The 17,058-nt window shown below is 42.1% G+C and overlaps 1 protein-coding gene across 1 annotated transcript in view; it reads left to right on the top strand.

Annotated features, from left to right (window-relative positions):
- EXT2 (exostosin glycosyltransferase 2) overlaps window positions 1-17,058 on the top strand; it is a 143,590-nt gene that overhangs the window by 11,566 nt on the left and 114,966 nt on the right. The window contains exon 4 of the mRNA XM_038563513.1: window positions 4,438-4,554. Coding sequence (XP_038419441.1) covers window positions 4,438-4,554 — 117 coding nt within the window. The remainder of the gene's footprint in view (window positions 1-4,437; window positions 4,555-17,058) is intronic.

Here is a 17,058-nt window from a genome sequence, read left to right as displayed (position 1 = left end):
GCTGTGTTTATCAGCCCTTTCCCACATTGACGGAACTGCTTGGTCTGGAGGCTTCCCAGAAGGCTCGGGAATGAGGTGCCACGTGAGGTTCCTTTCCGAGTACTGGGTTCAAGGCATTGAGGACAGCACAAAGGTGAGGCTCAAGCCAGGGGTCCCAGGTAAAATGCCAGGTGCAGCAGTGTTGTAAGTTGATGTCAGAACTCACTCATAAGCGATTTTTTTTTAAAGATTTATTTATTTATGATAGACACAGAGAGGGAGAGAGAGAGGCAGAGACACAGGCAGAGGGAGAAGCAGGCTCCATGCCAGGAGCCTGACGCGGACTTGATCCCGGGACTCCAGGATCGCGCCCTGGGCCAAAGGCAGGCGCCAAACTGCTGAGCCACCCAGGGATCCCCATAAGTGATTTTTTTTTACAGTTGATGTTTAACTCTTAAAATTGTTACTGGTTAGAGGGTAGCCTGAGGCCAGCGGTGTTCTCAGCTCCCTAAAGGCTGACCCCATCATTTATGAAAATCTGTGCTTGGTACTACTTTTCCCTGGAAGATTAAACCCAAGCCCTCTTTGCCTTAAAGAGATTACGCAGAGTCAGTGTTGCGTTTCTATCTGTAAATACAGTTATCACTAGAAGAGACCTCCTGGAGGACCGGTCCTCACCTTTGGTGTAGAAACCATGTTGGTCGATAGAGGGCAGTCAGGCCACACAGTTTCTGCACAAAACCCACTAAAATAGAAGGGAGCCCTCAGTTTGGCTGTCCGCCCCAGCATTCCTGACTGGGCTACTGTTTCATGGGTTTGGTTGCTCTGGGAAAGTAAAATACTTTAGGGAACAGAGGAGGGAAGAAAAAGCTGTTAGGAATGCAGTGTCTTCACCTGCTGCTCTGGGTTTATTTTGAGAAGGGCTTATTTCTGTTTGGGACATTTCACTTTTTGCTGACATTTTGGTATATGTATTTGCATGGGAGAAGGATTTTATTTTTATCAAGTGCACATGTTAAATGGGATTTCATTTCTCTGCGGGGAAGTGTCAAGTAGTCCGGAAGAAGTTTAAGTTCTTGCTATTGCTTAGGTGTTAAGGATCAGGAAGGTTAAATCTTTTTCCCTGTGTATGTATTGTTGTAAGTGATTCTAGGCAGTCCAATACAAGTAATGAATCCCTGTGTAGTCCTCCTTTATCTGTGCATGTGGGGAATTTTGTTTTGAAACCTAGGTGGTCTTCTGGTTGTGAGTTTTTCTTATCACTTGTCCTCATTCCTGGATTCAGAGGAGGCAAGAACCGTGAGGACAGAATGGTTTTAGCAGGGGTTGCATATTGGAGTATTTGGAAATTAGAAAGCAGGCAGGCAGGCCAGATTAGATTACTTCAAGGGTTTCTTGAAGTCTAAGGTCATAGATGTGATTACTTGAGAATGATTTTACTTGGGGAAATGCAGAGACCAGGACAGAAGGAAATGTCTGCTCAGCATATATATCTTTTGTGCTACTTAAATCTGTTTTTATTTCTCTTTCACTATTTAAAAACCCTACACGTGATACACGTGTACTTTCTTTAAACAAGATTGCAACAATGTGTAAGCTTATAAAGAGTAAAATGTGAACATATGTTTTCAAATCCTCCTCTATTTTCACTCTCTTACTGAAAGCTAATCACTCTCCTTTAATACTATGTATTTTTCTAGCTTTCTTCCTATGGATTTATACACAAAGGTGTATATATATATGTGTGTATACACACACACACATATATATATATACTTGCAGATGTGTGAAATTTAAGTGGGAGCAAATTATACCTCTTCAATGCCTTACTTTACCAATCTTATTTTCTCATATATATTCTGTAATATTATTATAATGCTAGATTTTTATTTTTTTTTTTGCACATATTTTTCACAGATTTCAACTTTGTGTGGGTTTTGTTTAACTTGTTATGGAAAATTTCAAACCTGTAAAAGAAGAGACTAGAGTGGTGAACCCATACCCCCCTGTCCAGCTTTGGTAATTACCAACTCAAGGCTGGTCTCCATTCATTTGTACTCCTTCTCACTTCCCCACCAGGTTATTTAGCAGCAAATCCCAGGTGTTACATCATTACATCTGTAAATATTTCCATTTGAATCTCTCCATGATAAAGGATTTTTAAAAAATATAACTATAGTACAACTATTTTCACACCTTAAAAATTAATAGGAATCTAATATCCACAAATAGCTAGCCATTGTTTAGATTTACCTGTCTCATACATATCTTTTTTTATAGTTTGTTTGATTCAGTAAACAAATAAGGATGACATATAGAATTGGTCAGGTTTAACAAATTTTTTTTTGCAAAATATGAAGCTTTATATTTGAGGAGTTTGCAGGCCTGATTACCTGCATGGTTCAAATGAAAAGCAAAAGATGAGCTTGCAGACGAACTGTGTTTAGGCCTTGTGGACACTCAGGAGGAAAACTAGGAGAACATCTGAGGATAGCTCAGAGCAGGGACAATGGAGTGTGTGAGGCCACATGGAGGGCTCCTTGACAGAGGAGATGTACTAGTGCCAGGAAGGCTTGCAACATGCTTAAAGTGCTGGAGGACACTTTGAGTGGCATAACATTTGGCCTGGCATAAGTCTGATTATCAGATTAATGCTTTTTTAGCTACAAGTTTTCTGTTCAATCTCTTGCAGCTTTGGACCTGATCTCTGATTTTGGGATACAGAATAGGAAAACAATGTGCATTTCAGAAATGCACTTTTCACTCAATGCAAAACATGTGTTCTCTAAAGTAAGGGAAGCTTACGCTCTTGTCTCTATTATAATGTTATAGAGTCCTTGGCAGATGATGATACGGGGACTTGAAGAGAAAATCTTATCAGTAGGAGGGCTGGTGTGAGGTCTGTTTGGCTAATTGCAGTCCTGGGTCTTGCCGAAGTTCCAAGTGGAGATCTCATGTGGATGATCGGTGACATGAGAAGTATTTCAGATTGTGTGCTTTCCTCCTACCAGTATATAACCCCCACCCTACTCTGGAACAGAGTACCAGTGGGGCCCCAGGGACAGAGTAACAGTAAAAGTTGGTGTGATACACACCTGCTTCCTTTCTTGTCACATGCGCCTTCCCCTCTCCTCTGGGGCTGTGGCTGTAATTACCTAATCACCCACTACCCTGGCTTACCTGGACTGCTTGGTCCCTGTATATTGGATCCATGTTTGTTTCTCGGCACAGAGATCATGGGGTTCCATACAGTCTGCTTGCTGTCATGGAACTGGTCCAAATTCATGTTGGGTGGATTCACTGCTGAATGTTAGGAAAAATAGGACCGTATGTTGGTACTGAGGATAGTAAGTTTTACAGAGTAGACTGGCAGCTGGAGAGGTTTTTAGCCTGCACATTACCTCACTAACCAATTCTTGGTTTCATAAAGCTTAAATAAACAGATTGGGATTTCCAGGGGTGGTTGGAAAATCTTTGAACTTAAACTGGTCATGTTAGACGGGAATGTAGGTTGTCATCAGGGCAGGGAGAGGATTGGTAGCAATCAATATTGCAAAAAATGTGGTTTCTCAGTTCAGACATTTTGGCTCAGAGTGTGCGGTACGTGGAACTGGCAAAACTCTGCCCCAGTAAGTGATTTTGATGGGTTTGAGGCCCCAGGGACAGAATAACAGTAAAAGTTGGTGTGATATGCACCTGCTTCCTTTCTCTGATGAAGTGTCACTGTACTACTTGCTGGATTCAATTAAAACAGTATGTTCCTAGCTTCTAATTAAGGAGAATAAAAGTTAGTGCATTCAGACTGCATGGGACGCACTACAGGTCCAGTCCTGGATTCTTGCTTCCTGTACGGGGAGCGAGTAGCTGGAATGGAGGTGAGAGCTGGGGGAGACCACACGATTCACATGCAGCTCTTGGACAACACTGAAAAGACCTGCCTGGGGCAGGAATTGCAGAGAGGCTGGGGCGTGTGTAGCATGGGATGAAATACTTAGCCGTCGCCGCTGCTTTCTGTGCCCATTGTCGCCTGGGGTTCAGGCCAGAGGGTGGGTGAGTGACTACTGTAACCAGTTTTCACATGCAGACCTGTTGTCTGTTCCTGCTGTTGTGCGTCTTGAGGAGTGGGGTATGGCTTTGGAGAGGGGTGAATGGGATTTGAGTAAGGTAGCAAAGGAACTTTTCATAGGGTGTCCCCTGGGCTGTGGTGTGTTTTAAAAATGAGAAAGAAGAAAAGACTACTTTGGACCCCAGAAGAAGGCTGTTAACTCAGGGATCAAATGCAGCTGATGTCCAGGATATGTGAATGTAAAACGTTGAGCACGGTGTTTTTAGAGAAAAGTGACTCAGAATACAGGTCTTTGTTAATATTATTACTGACGCGGTTACTCCTATCTCTTCCCACAGAGCTTATCAGAATGAAGACCTTTCTCATTCTTTGACAAAATCCTGTACTTTCAGGGCTCTGTTGGCTGGTGGTGGCTTCTCTACGTGGACTTACCGGCAAGGCTATGACGTCAGCATTCCGGTCTACAGCCCGCTGTCAGCTGAAGTGGACCTTCCGGAGAAAGGACCGGGGTAAGGGGCATTCAGTGCAGCCAGGGGTGCTGTGAGCTGCCAGCGAGTTTCCGCCTGCTGGGTTCCACGGCACCGAAGCCTCAGTTACAGGCCAGGGGCTTGGAGTCCACCACCTTCCCCACCTTGCGCCAGGCCTTTATCCTTCAGTTTTCTCTGGCTCAGTGAGTGCACAGTGCTGTCTGTCCAGCTTTCCAAATCCTGAATTTCTGTGGTGTCCCTCACTGTTTTCTCTCCCTTCCTTCCTATACCAGAAGAGTAAGTCCTATTGATTGCCCCTCCTAAATATTTCTTAGATCTGCCAACTTCTCCATCTCCTCTGCCCCCATCCCACCCCAGGTGACTGTCATCTCTCCCTTGGATCATGGAAATGGCCTCTTGTTTGGTTTCCTTGCTTCTCATCTTGCTGTCCTCACAACCCGATTGCTGTTCATTTCCCATTTCCCTTTGGGTAAAGCCCAAACCTCTTAAAATGTCTTTCAAGACCCTCTGGCACAGGACCACTCTCCATCTCTACCTCCCCCTCCACCTTTATCCTAGAATGAGCATTGCGCTTTTCATTTTTTTGGGCTGCAAATACTCTCCACTATCTGGAGGTCTTCTTTGTGATCTTCATCAGACTTATGACCTGCTGTCTTTTAGGTTTTAACTCGAGTACTGCTTACTCTAGCGGCACCTTCCTAGCCCCTGGAGTGGTTCTTCTGGTTTATGCCCCCATAGCAGCCTCCACTTCTCCTTGTGTACCAGTCACTAGGCCATATTGAAATGACTTGCTTACAGCCTATCTGCTTGGGATTTTGGATTTTGCAAGTGCAGTGAGGCTGATACCCGGTCTGTTTTTTGACTGCCACGTTCGCTGTGCCTGTCACACTATTGGTTCATATTGTTGGCTTGTGAATGAATACATGAAAAGACCATGGATGAGCAGGGCATTTTGTCTAGGATTTTTTGATGTGGTCTGTTTAAAATTGGGCTAATTCATGGTAAGAATCTCAATAAGCTTTTCTATATTTCTTTTTCTTTTTTTAAGACTCTATTTATTTATCCATGAGAGAGAGAAAGAGAGAGAGAGAGACATAGGTAGAGGGAGAAGCAAGTTCCACACAGGGAGCCTGACATGGGACTTGATCCCGGGTCTCCAGGATCATGCCCTGGGCTGAAGGCAGGCGCTAAACCGCTGAGCCACCCAGGCTGCCCAGAATCTCAATAAGCTTTAAACAAACATGATGATAATGATAGTATTCTTGTGTGCCATGTGCTCACCTATGAACTTGACTGATTTGTATATTGCCACACTAGAAATGTCATACAGGGTGTGATTTAAAAACTCACACATAGCATTTGGTCTCAGAAGTGAATCTTTTTTTTTTTTTTCTAAAGATTTTACTTATTTATTCATGAGAGATGCAGAGAGGCAGAGACATAGGTAAAGGGAGAAGCAGGCTCCCTGGGGGAGTCTGATGTGGGACTCGATCCTGGGACCCTTGGGATCACGACCTGAGCCAAAGGCAGATGCTCAACCACTAAGCCACCCTGGTGCCCCCGGAAATGAGTCTTAAGGAAATAGTTTGCAAAGCATCCCAAACTTCCGCTTAGAAGCCCTTATGGATTCTTTGAGAAATAAGAACTTTTCCGAAGTGAAGAAATTTCTCTGCTGTGTATGTGTGTTGTATTGTGTAGCCTGGTGACCAAATTGTCTAACTTACTTAGACATAGCAAATTTTGTTATTTAGATAAGGTGAGATTGAAACATTTTTCTACCGTTAGGCAAGTACAAAGAGTGAATAAATAGTTCATGAACTTATTGCCTAAATCAACTTTCTGGATTTTCTGTTAGAGTTGACTTTTTATTTTGTTATTTTAAAATTTTTTTATTGAGATATAATTCATTTACCGTAAAATTCATTCTTTTAAAGTGTATACTCCAGTGGGTTTATTTATTTTTTATTTTTTAAGGATTTATTTACTTAGAGGGAGAGCGTTACCCATTTCTATCTTCCTCTTTTTTTTTTTTAAGATTTTATTTATTTATTCATGAGAGACACAGAGAGAGAAGCAGAGACATAGGCAGAGGGAGAAGCAGGCTCCCTGTGGGGAGTCTGATGTGGGACTTGATCCTAGGACCCCTGGATCACGACCTGAGCCAAAGGTAGATGCTCAACCACTGAGCTACCCAGGTGCTCCCATTTCTATCTTCTTTAGAGAAATGTCTGTTCCTGTCTTCCTGTTTCTTGACTAGACTTTTTAATTTTTTTGTCTTGATGACTACAGCTTTGTAATATAGCTTGAAATCCAGAATCATGATGTTTGTTTTTCTTTTTGAGGATTGCTTTGGCTATTTGTCATCTACCCATTTTTTTTATATTGGGTTTTTGTTGAATTGTAAGAATTCTTTATATATTTTAGTTACTAGATACTTATCAGATATATGATTTGCAAGTATTTTCTCCCATTCTATAAGTTGTCTTTTCATTATCTTGATGGTGTCCTTTAATGCACAAAAGTGTCTTATTTTGATGGTCTGATTTATCTGTTTTTCTTTTGATTGCTTATACTTCTGGTGTCATGCATAAGAAATCCTTGACTAAGATCACAAAATTTAAACCTGTGGTTTCTTCTAAGAATTTTATCATTTTATTTTTTTTATTTTTATTTTTTAAAAAGATTTTATTTATTTATTCATAGAGACATAGCTAGAGAGAGAGGCAAAGACACAGGCAGAGGGAGAAGCAGGCTCCATGCAAGGAGCCTGACGTGGGACTCGATCCCGGGTCTCCAAGATCACGCCCTGGGCTGTAGGCGGTGCTAAACCGCTGCGCCACCGGGGCTGCCCGAATTTTATCATTTTAGCCCTTAAATTTTTTTTTAATCTATTTTGAGTTAAAATTTTTTTTCTTTTAAAGATTTTATTTATTTATTCATGAGAGACAGAGAGAGGGAGAGAGAGAGAGAGAGACAGAGACACTGGCAGAGGGAGAAGCAGGCTCCACACAGGGAGCCTGACGTGGCACTTGATCCCAGGTCCCTAGGACCACACCCTGGGCCAAAGGTGGCACTAAACTGCTGAGCCACCTGGGTTGCCCTGAGTTAAAATTTTTAAAGGTTTATTTATTTTAGAAAAAGAGAGCATGAGCAGGAGTTGGGGGAGGGGGAGAAGGTGAGAGGATCTTCAAGCAGACTCCCTGCTGAGCAGAGAGCCCATGTGGGACTCCATGCCACGACCCATGAGATCATGACCTGAGCTGAAATCAAGAGTCAGACACTTGACTGACTTGAGCCACCCAGAGGCCATATTTTAGTTAATTTTTATATGTGGTGTGATGTAGGGATCTATAACTTCATTCTTTTACTGGTGGATATCCAGTTGTCTTAACAACATTTGTTAATGGGGATCCCTGGGTGGCTCAGCGGTTTAGTGCCTGCCTTTGGGCTGGGGCGCGATCCTGGAGTCCCGGGATCGAGTCCCACGTTGGGCTCCCTCCATGGAGCCTGCTTCTCCCTCCTCCTGTGTCTCTGCCTCTCTCTCTCTCTGTGTCTATCATAAATGAATAAATAAATCTTTAAAAAAAAAGTTTGTTAAAAAGACTGTTCTTTCCCATTGAATGATCGTGGCATTTTTGTTGAAAATCAGTTGATCAGAGATAGATTGGCTTATTTCTGGACTCCTTATTCTGTTCCATTGGTCTATATGTTTATCCTTATGCCAGTACCATACTGTCTTGATTACTGTAGCTTTGTAGTAAGTTTGGAAATTGGTAAGTGTGAGAACTTTGTTCTTTTTTAAGGTTTTGTTTTTGGTTTTTAGTCTATTCAAGGTCCCTTGCATTTTATTTTATTTTATTTATTTATTTATTTTATTTTATTTTTTTTATTTATTTATGATAGTCACAGAGAGAGAGAGAGAGAGGCAGAGACACAGACAGAGGGAGAAGCAGGCTCCATGCACTGGGAGCCTGATGTGGGATTCGATCCCGGGTCTCCAGGATCGCGCCCTGGGCCAAAGGCAGGCGCCAAACCGCTGCGCCACCCAGGGATCCCTCCCTTGCATTTTAATTACTTTTTTAGTAATACAACTTGAATAAGTACAAATGAAAAACAATTTAAACTCTTTGTGCTTATATGACTTCAAAATTAAAAAAGATTTACAAATTAAATGCAAACAAATCTACAAAACTAATAATGTTCACGTTAACAATTTGATAGCTGAGGCTTTTTCTTTAAAACCAAATTGTGTCTTTTGAGGTGAGTGTAGAGTTAATTATGGTTTTGGGGGTTTGGCATGCCTATGCTGTTTACCTGTGGGGGTGATGATGTACTTCTCTTTACCACTTTTTCCTGTTTGAATGACTAGGAAGCTTCCCTTTAGCCTATTGTGACATCATTTATCTTTATCTGGTGCAGATGCATGATTTATATTTTTCCCGACATTTTTTTATGAAACTCTTAAAGCCAGACAGCAATGATTTAAAAATTTGGCAGTACAGTGAATATTTGTATACCCATCACTTAGGTTCTGCAATTAGCATTTCATTTTGCTTGTTTTACATGATTTACATTTTAAGTCTTCCTCTCTTCTCATTAGCCCACTACATAAACACTTGGACATTGAAAAACTCTTAGCAGTATTTATCATTAAATATGAGCAAAACTATGACCATACACGTTTTTTTTTGATCTTCATCAAGATGAAAATACAAAATAATTCTTACAGAGGATCATAGACTGGAGAAAAGGATATAGTTCAATGCTGATTTAAAAAATTTTTCTTTACTACTTTTTAAAATTTAAGTTCAGTTAACTAACATATAGTGTATTATTAGTTTCAGAGGTAGAGTTTAGTGATTCATCAGTTGCATATAATACCCAGTGCTCATCACATCACATGCCCTCCTTAATGCCCATTACCCACTTACTCCATCCCCCCATCCACTTCCCCTCCAGCAACCCTCAGTTTGTTTCTTAGAGTTAAGAGTCTCTTATGGTTTGTCTCCCTCTCTGATTTCATTTTGTTTTATTTCTCTCTCCCTTCCCCTATGCTCCTCTGTTTTGTTTCTTAAATTCTGCGTATGAGTGAAATCATATGGTAATTGTCATTCCCTGATTGACTTATTTCGTTTAGCATAATACCCTCAAGGTCTATCCACGTCATTGCAAATGGCAAGATTTCATTTTTTTGATGGCTGAGTAATATTCCATTGTGTGTGTGTGTGTGTGTGTGTGTGTGTGTATACACACCACATCTTGTTTATTCATTTATCTGTCAATGGACATCTTAGCTCTTTCCATAGTTTGGCTATTAATGGACATCGCTGCGATAAACACGGGTGCAGGTGCCCCTTTGGATCACTACATTTGTACCTTGGGGTAAATACCCAGTAGTGCAATTGCTGGGTCGTAGGGTAGCTCTTTTTTCAACGTTTTGAGAAACTTCCATATTGTTTTCCAGAGTGGCTGCACCAGCTTACTTTCCTACCAACAGTGTAAGAGGCTTCTCCTTTCTCTGCATCCTCACCAACATCTATCATTTCCTGACTTACTAATTTTAGCCTCAGTGTTGTGTTTTTTTTTTTTTTTTTTTAAGATTTTATTTATTCATGAGAGACAGAGAGAGAGAGAGAGAGAGGCAGAGAGAGGCAGAGGGGAAGCAGGAGCCTGACGTGGGACTTGATCCCAGGTTTCCAGGATCAGGCCCTGGGCTGAAGGTGGCGCTAAACCTCTGAGCCACCAGGGCTGCCCTGTGACTAGATGTCTGTAATGAGAAAGAATGAAAGATCTAAATGTGAGACAAGATTCCATCAAAATCCTAGAGAAGAACACAGGCAACACCCTTTTTGAACTCGGCCATAGTAACTTCTTGCAAGATACATCCACGAAGGCAAAAGAAACAAAAGCAAAAATGAACTATTGGGACTTCATCAAGATAAGAAGCTTTTGCACAGCAAAGGATACAGTCAACAAAACTCAAAGACAACCTACAGAATGGGAGAAGATATTTGCAAATGACATATCAGATAAAGGGCTAGTTTCCAAGATCTATAAAGAACTTCTTAAACTCAACACCAAAGAAACAAACAATCCAATCATGAAATGGGCAAAAGACATGAACAGAAATCTCACAGAGGAAGACATAGACATGGCCAACATGCACATGAGAAAATGCTCTGCATCACTGGCCATCAGGGAAATACAAATCAAAACCACGATGAGATACCACCTCACACCAGTGAGAATGGGGAAAATTAACAAGGCAGGAAACAACAAATGTTGGAGAGGATGTGGAGAAAAGGGAACCCTCATACACTGTTGGTGGGAATGTGAACTGGTGCAGCCACTCTGGAAAACTGTGTGGAGGTTCCTCAAACAGTTAAAAATAGACCTGCCCTACGACCCAGCAATTGCACTGCTGGGGATTTACCCCAAAGATACAGATGCAATGAAACGCCGGGACACCTGCACCCCGATGTTTATAGCAGCAATGGCCACGATAGCCAAACTGTGGAAGGAGCCTCGGTGTCCAACGAAAGATGAATGGATAAAGAAGATGTGGTCTATGTATACAATGGAATATTACTCAGCTATTAGAAATGACAAATACCCACCATTTGCTTCAACGTGGATGGAACTGGAGGGTATTATGCTGAGTGAAGTAAGTCAGTCGGAGAAGGACAAACATTATATGTTCTCATTCATTTGGGGAATATAAATAATAGTGAAAGGGAATATAAGGGAAGGGGGAAGAAATGTGTGGGAAATATCAGAAAGGGAGACAGAACGTAAAGACTGCTAACTCTGGGAAACGAACTAGGGGTGGTGGAAGGGGAGGAGGGCGGGGGGTGGGAGTGAATGGGTGACGGGCACTGGGTGTTATTCTGTATGTTAGTAAATTGAACACCAATTAAAAAAAAAATTAAAAATAAATAAAAAAAAAACAACAAAAAAAAAAAAAAAAAAAAAAAGAGAAAGAATGATCCGTGTGAGTGAGCCCAGCTGGTACTCTTTCCGGTGGTACAAGTTTTTTGTCATGTATCTAGGATCTTAATTTGGAATATTTATGTAGCACTAGATAAAATAGGTATTATAATATAAATACATTTTAATAGATATTCTAATATAAAACTCTCATAGTGGAGAAAAGTCAGTTAACCTAGAAAAAAGATTTTACTTCTCTACAGTCTGCTTCTGTGAACATTTACTTAAATTTAAATTTAAACCAGTTGTGTAAAAAAATAAATAAATAAACCAGTTGTGTAGTTTTTGAAAGTTGTTTTTTAACCTTCTGCTTTTTAAAATTTTTCCTCTGAAGTTGTTTTGGAAACTATTTAATTCAGTTCACTGCAGTTCAGATCAAATCCTTATTGAAGGCCTGTTTAGACAAAGCATAGCTAGGCTCGTGGTTCTCAACACTGGAGGGAGGTTCGTTTTTGTCTCCCCACGGGACATTTGGCAATATGTGGTGCCTTTTGGACTGTTTTGACTTAGGGTGTGTGTGTGTTGGGGTCCCTACGACCACCTCCAATTTCGATGATTTGCTGAGAAGCTCAGGACTCAATATATAGTCATACTCATGGCTATAATTTATTGTAGCAAAAGGAAACTAAGCCTAGTCAGCAAAGGGAAAAGGTACATGAGGTGAAGTCCGAGGAAACTGGGTGCAGGCATCAAAGGTCCTCTTCCAGTGGTGTCACCGGTCACACAGGATGTACTTAACTCCCCCTGCAACCACTGGTGACAAGATACATAGAATGTTGCTTACCAGGGAACTTGTTAGAGGCTCCACACCCCGGGTTTTCATTGGGAGGTAATCACATGCGCATTGTCTGCTTGGCATGTGCCAACGTTTCAGATTTCCAGAAAGAAAGCAAGTGTTTAACATAAACCATATTGTTTGTACAGACAGTTTGGGCACAGGAAGGGTTCTGGGGAGAAGCTCCCCTAAAACACCAACCAAGAGCCAGCCTTTCAGAGGAGGGCAGTCAGACCTAGTGTGTTAACTGTTCTGCACAGGGTGTTCCTGGTATCTGGTGAGTGGAGGCCGGAGGTGTGGTGAATCTCTGCAGTGCACAATGTGCAGCAGAGAATTGTGGGGTCCACCTGTCAGCAGTGCTGCGGAGAGCAAGCTGGAGGGTCAGGTCTGTCCCTTCAGCATGGCTGTCTCTGGGCCTTTCTTTAGTAAGACTGCTTGAACTCTCCTCGCTTTATTATCTAATTTCTCTAGCATAATCTAGCTCTCTTATATTGGTTTGGACTCTTCTTTCCCTTCAGAATTTGACCTAGGGAAAAAACCTACCAAGAGGAAAAGATTCAGTAAAAACAGAACTAACCACCTCTGAACAGTAAAAATTCTTTTCAGGTGATTACTTTCAAAGATTTAAACTGCTATCGTGGTGGTATTTTCTTAGTAACTTAATCTTCCTAGTTTTTATATATAATTAGACTGAAATTAAGATCTTTTTTTTTTTTTAAAGTTATTTATTTATGATAGTCACAGAGAGAGAGAGAGAGAGAGAGAGAGAGGCAGAGACACAGGCAGAGGGAGAAGCAGGCTCCATGCACCAGGAGCCCGATGTGGGATTCAATCCCAGGTCTCCAGGATCACGCCCTGGGCCAAAGGCAGGCACCAAACCGCTGCGCCACCCAGGGATCCCTGAAATTAAGATCTTTAACTAAATCACTTAAGCTCTCAGGCTCTGAAGAATTTTGTGTCCAGTAACTAGAAGGAGGAAGAGTAGATGTGTGAGGACAGGGAAGACAGCTAAAGGCTGCCTGGGGCGCCATCCTCCCCCTGCTGGCCAATTGGTGGATTTCTACAGCTCAGCTCAGCAGGACCCGCGCTCCAGTTCCCTCCAGCTTGCAGTTTGGCCCAGAAGTTTGATGTTTCTTTCATAAGCAACACTCCCTTCTCTCTGAAAGAAAAAGAAGAAGAAGAAGAAGGAAAAAAAAAAGGACAAAGAGAGACTCCAGACTCATCACCCTTTCCAGGGACTTGGGAGGAGGCAGGGTGGGTGACCTTATGGCCACGCTCTGGATTTGTTGTTCTTTGTGAGAGTTGCTTCTTAAGGGAATTCCCACATCTCTTGAGGGCTACATAGAGTAGTGAGAGCTTTGTTTTTATTTTTATTTTAAATCTCTCTCAATATTTTTTCAATGGGAAGCTGAGGATTGTTGCTATTGATAGCTTCTTCTCACAGCTGTGTTGGGCTCAGCTGGAATTCTTGTCCTTGTCTCTCTAAAAGGAACTAAATTGGGAGTTTACAACTGTTACTATTGAGGGAGACTTCAAGTTCTCAGCATGATTTTACTTAAACTTAAATATCAGCGCTGCTGGGAGGAAACATGAAAGTCCTAACTAGTAATTTCAGTCCTTAAAAGAAAAACAAATCCACCTTAAGATTTTGTTTGCTTAAAACTAAAATGGGCACACTCCATCAGCCATCTGTCAGGTCAGGGAGAACCAGCAGGCAGACAGGGAATGTTTCTAGACCCTTATGCACATCTGCACATTTATGCTGAAAATGGAGTAATGGTAGAGTAGGGATTCAGTGACCCTGGTGATCCAATATCTAAAATACAACTTTGTTTCTTGATGCTGAAACTCAGCCAAAGTCCTTCTTTACTCAGGAACGTCTGTATTTATTTCTGTGTCTGTGTAGATGGATAGTCTCTGTGTTATCTCTGGACATTGAAAACCGTGCATTCATATCCCTGTCTGCAACTCCATCCTGCCCTACAGGAGCATTCTGTTTTTTTCCTTTTGCATATTTGTAACTCTGTTCTCTGACAGTGAGAAATTTAGCTCTCATTTATCCTCAGTATCGTTACATTTGATCTACTCTTGCACATAACCAAAGTTCTGTGCTGCCATGGCCTCCATCACTGCACAGATGCCCTCTTCACCTTCACTCAGACTCTGAGTCCCCCACGTTGTGCCCCTGCTGCTATATCCTACCCAGTTGCCCCAGCAGATACCCTCCTCAGCCTTCTTGGGTTCCAGCACCCCATACTGGGGTGATAGTGCCATTGCTCTCCCCCTTCCTACAACATAGCACCCTATTCAGCCTGCCCAGGCTCTAACACTCTGTTCTGGGATTCCCACATGCCCTCCTAACCTTCTTATCCCATTGGATTGCCATGGCTGCTTTTACCCCTGCCCCCAGTGCAGAGACCTTGGATACCCTTTCAGGGCTCTCATACTCTGCATTGGGCCACCTCCCAGCTCTTCCCTCAGTAGAATCCTTCACCCTAGAAAGGCTTCAGCATTCCAGGTGCGCCATTTCTGTCCCCACCCATGCCATGCAGAATCACTCTTTTCTCTCCAGAACTCCAACACTTTGCGCCGTTCTGCATGGACACCTTTCTGGGTACCATCGTGTCTGTTCTTATTCTACACGGCGTAGAGCATTGCCAGTTTTAGGCTAGCAGCTCCACTTAAATAGAAAGTCTCCAGAAACATCCAGCAAATAACCATTGCCCCATGAAATCTATAGTAGAACCAGTGTCTTAGGAATCGGAAAGACCTTTAAAGGTCATTTGGCCCTAACTTAATGCATGGCTGATTTCACCGTGACTTGTTAATGAGAAGTTTTCTGACTTGAAAAAAAAAAAAAACAAAAACCCCAGTCTGTTTCATTTCCAGATAACTCTAATTGTTAAGGTGGTTTTAAACCCTGCTTGTCTTAGGACACCTGGGTGGCTCAGTGGCTGAGCGTCTGTCTTTGGCTCAGGTTGTGATCCTGGGATCGAGTCCCACACTGGGCTCCCCAAAGGGAGCCTGCTTCTCCCTCTGCCTGTGTCTCTGCCTCTCTCTCTCTGTCTCTCATGAATAAATAAATAAAATCTTTGAATCCCCCCCCACAACCCTGCTTGTTTTGTGAGTTTGCCTATAAGTCTTTCTCTTGTTTAACCAGACAAGTTTGATTACAGAAATACTTTGAAGGGAGATGGTATTCACTTTGAGATGATCTGCAAGTGCTTTTTTTTTTTTTTTTTAAGATTTTATTTATTTATTTGCCAGAGAGATAGAGCACAAGGCAGAGGGAGAGGGAGAAGCAGAGAGCAGGGAACTCAACGCAGAGCTGGATCCCAGGCCCCTGGGATCATGACCTGAGCCAAAGGCAGACACTTAACCAACTGAATCAACCAGGCACCCTGTAAGTGCTCTTTTATATGATCTTTCCATCACGAAGTCATCCATCTAAAAATTAATGCTTTTACAAAAGAAAAATTATTGAGGCTTAGGGCTGGGAATAGAATCCAAAAGTGTTTCAGTGTCTAGAAGGAATACTTTCAGCTATAAATATTCAGCATATTGTTCAATAAATTGTAATTTAGGGGGAAATTGTCCAGGATGAGAGGAACCAGTCTGTATGGCTGATCTAAACTGGCTCCCCGATGCGTTGCTATTCCATATCTTTCTTATCTCCACTTACCTTTACCCTGGTGTCTGGATCTGAGTGGCCATTGAGGGTAGCTCTATCAAATAGACCTTTCTGCGGTGGGAGATCATCTGTATTTCTGCTCTTAGGTACCCCACTAGCCACACATGGCCATTGAGAATTTCAAATGTGGCTGGTGTGACAGAGGAACTGAATTTTAAGTTTAATTTTAATGGTCTCATGTGGCTGATTGCTATTAAGACAGTGAGGTTTTAGGGAATGTGTACATCCTTTTCTTTCTTAACTGTGGCAAGGTAAGTACCCTTTGCTTGTAGTTCAGCTGCTTAAAGGAATTACCAGAAGAAATGGTTCTGAGGATTGGAAGGCCATCTGGCTGTGGGGTGTGTTGTGTGTTTCTGGAGTTTCTGTAGCTGTGCTGGCTGGCAAGGGGAGCGCTGCCCTGCTTCACTCATTGGTCTATGTTTGGGACCTGAAGCTTAGTGCTAGGTAAAATGTGATGACCTTTTCAGTCAGAGTGGTTGTTCTTAGGCTATGGATGTATGGGTAAGGCATTCTCCAGCTAGAACCTCCAAGTAAGTCTAAGAAACTAAAAAAAGAAAAAAAAATTACCCTTCCTTTTCCCCAAAGCAAGGAAAAAAATAAAAGAAAAAAAAGAAGAGAGATGGGGGTCAGTATAGATTTTGGTCTTTTCTTTCTTTTCTTTCCTTTTCTTTCTTTCTTTCTTTCTTTCTTTCTTTCTTTCTTTCTTTCTTTCTTTCTTCTCTCTCTCTCTCTCTTTTCTTTTCTTTCTTTCTTCTTTCTTTCTTTCTTTCTTTCTTTCTTTCTTTCTTTCTTTCTTTCTTTCTTTCTTTTTTCAGATTTTATTTATTTATTAATGAGAGAGAGAGAGAGGGGCACAGACACACAGAGGCAGAGACACAGGCAGAGGGAGAAGCAGGCTCCATGCAGGGAGCCCGACACGGGACCTGATCCCTAGGATTCCAGGATCATGCCCTGGGTTGAAGGTGGTGCTCAACTGCTGAGCCACCTGGGCTGCCTGGTTTTGGTCTTTCTTATGTGCAGACTTGTATCAGCCTGCCTGGTGGCATTGCCTATGAGATGTATGCCCACCCCC

The sequence above is a fragment of the Canis lupus genome, chromosome 18, assembly GCF_011100685.1.
Source record: "Canis lupus familiaris isolate Mischka breed German Shepherd chromosome 18, alternate assembly UU_Cfam_GSD_1.0, whole genome shotgun sequence".
Classification (NCBI taxonomy): domain Eukaryota; kingdom Metazoa; phylum Chordata; class Mammalia; order Carnivora; family Canidae; genus Canis; species Canis lupus.
The sequence above is the reverse complement of the archived record's forward strand: the minus strand, read 5'-3'. Positions and strand labels throughout refer to the sequence as shown.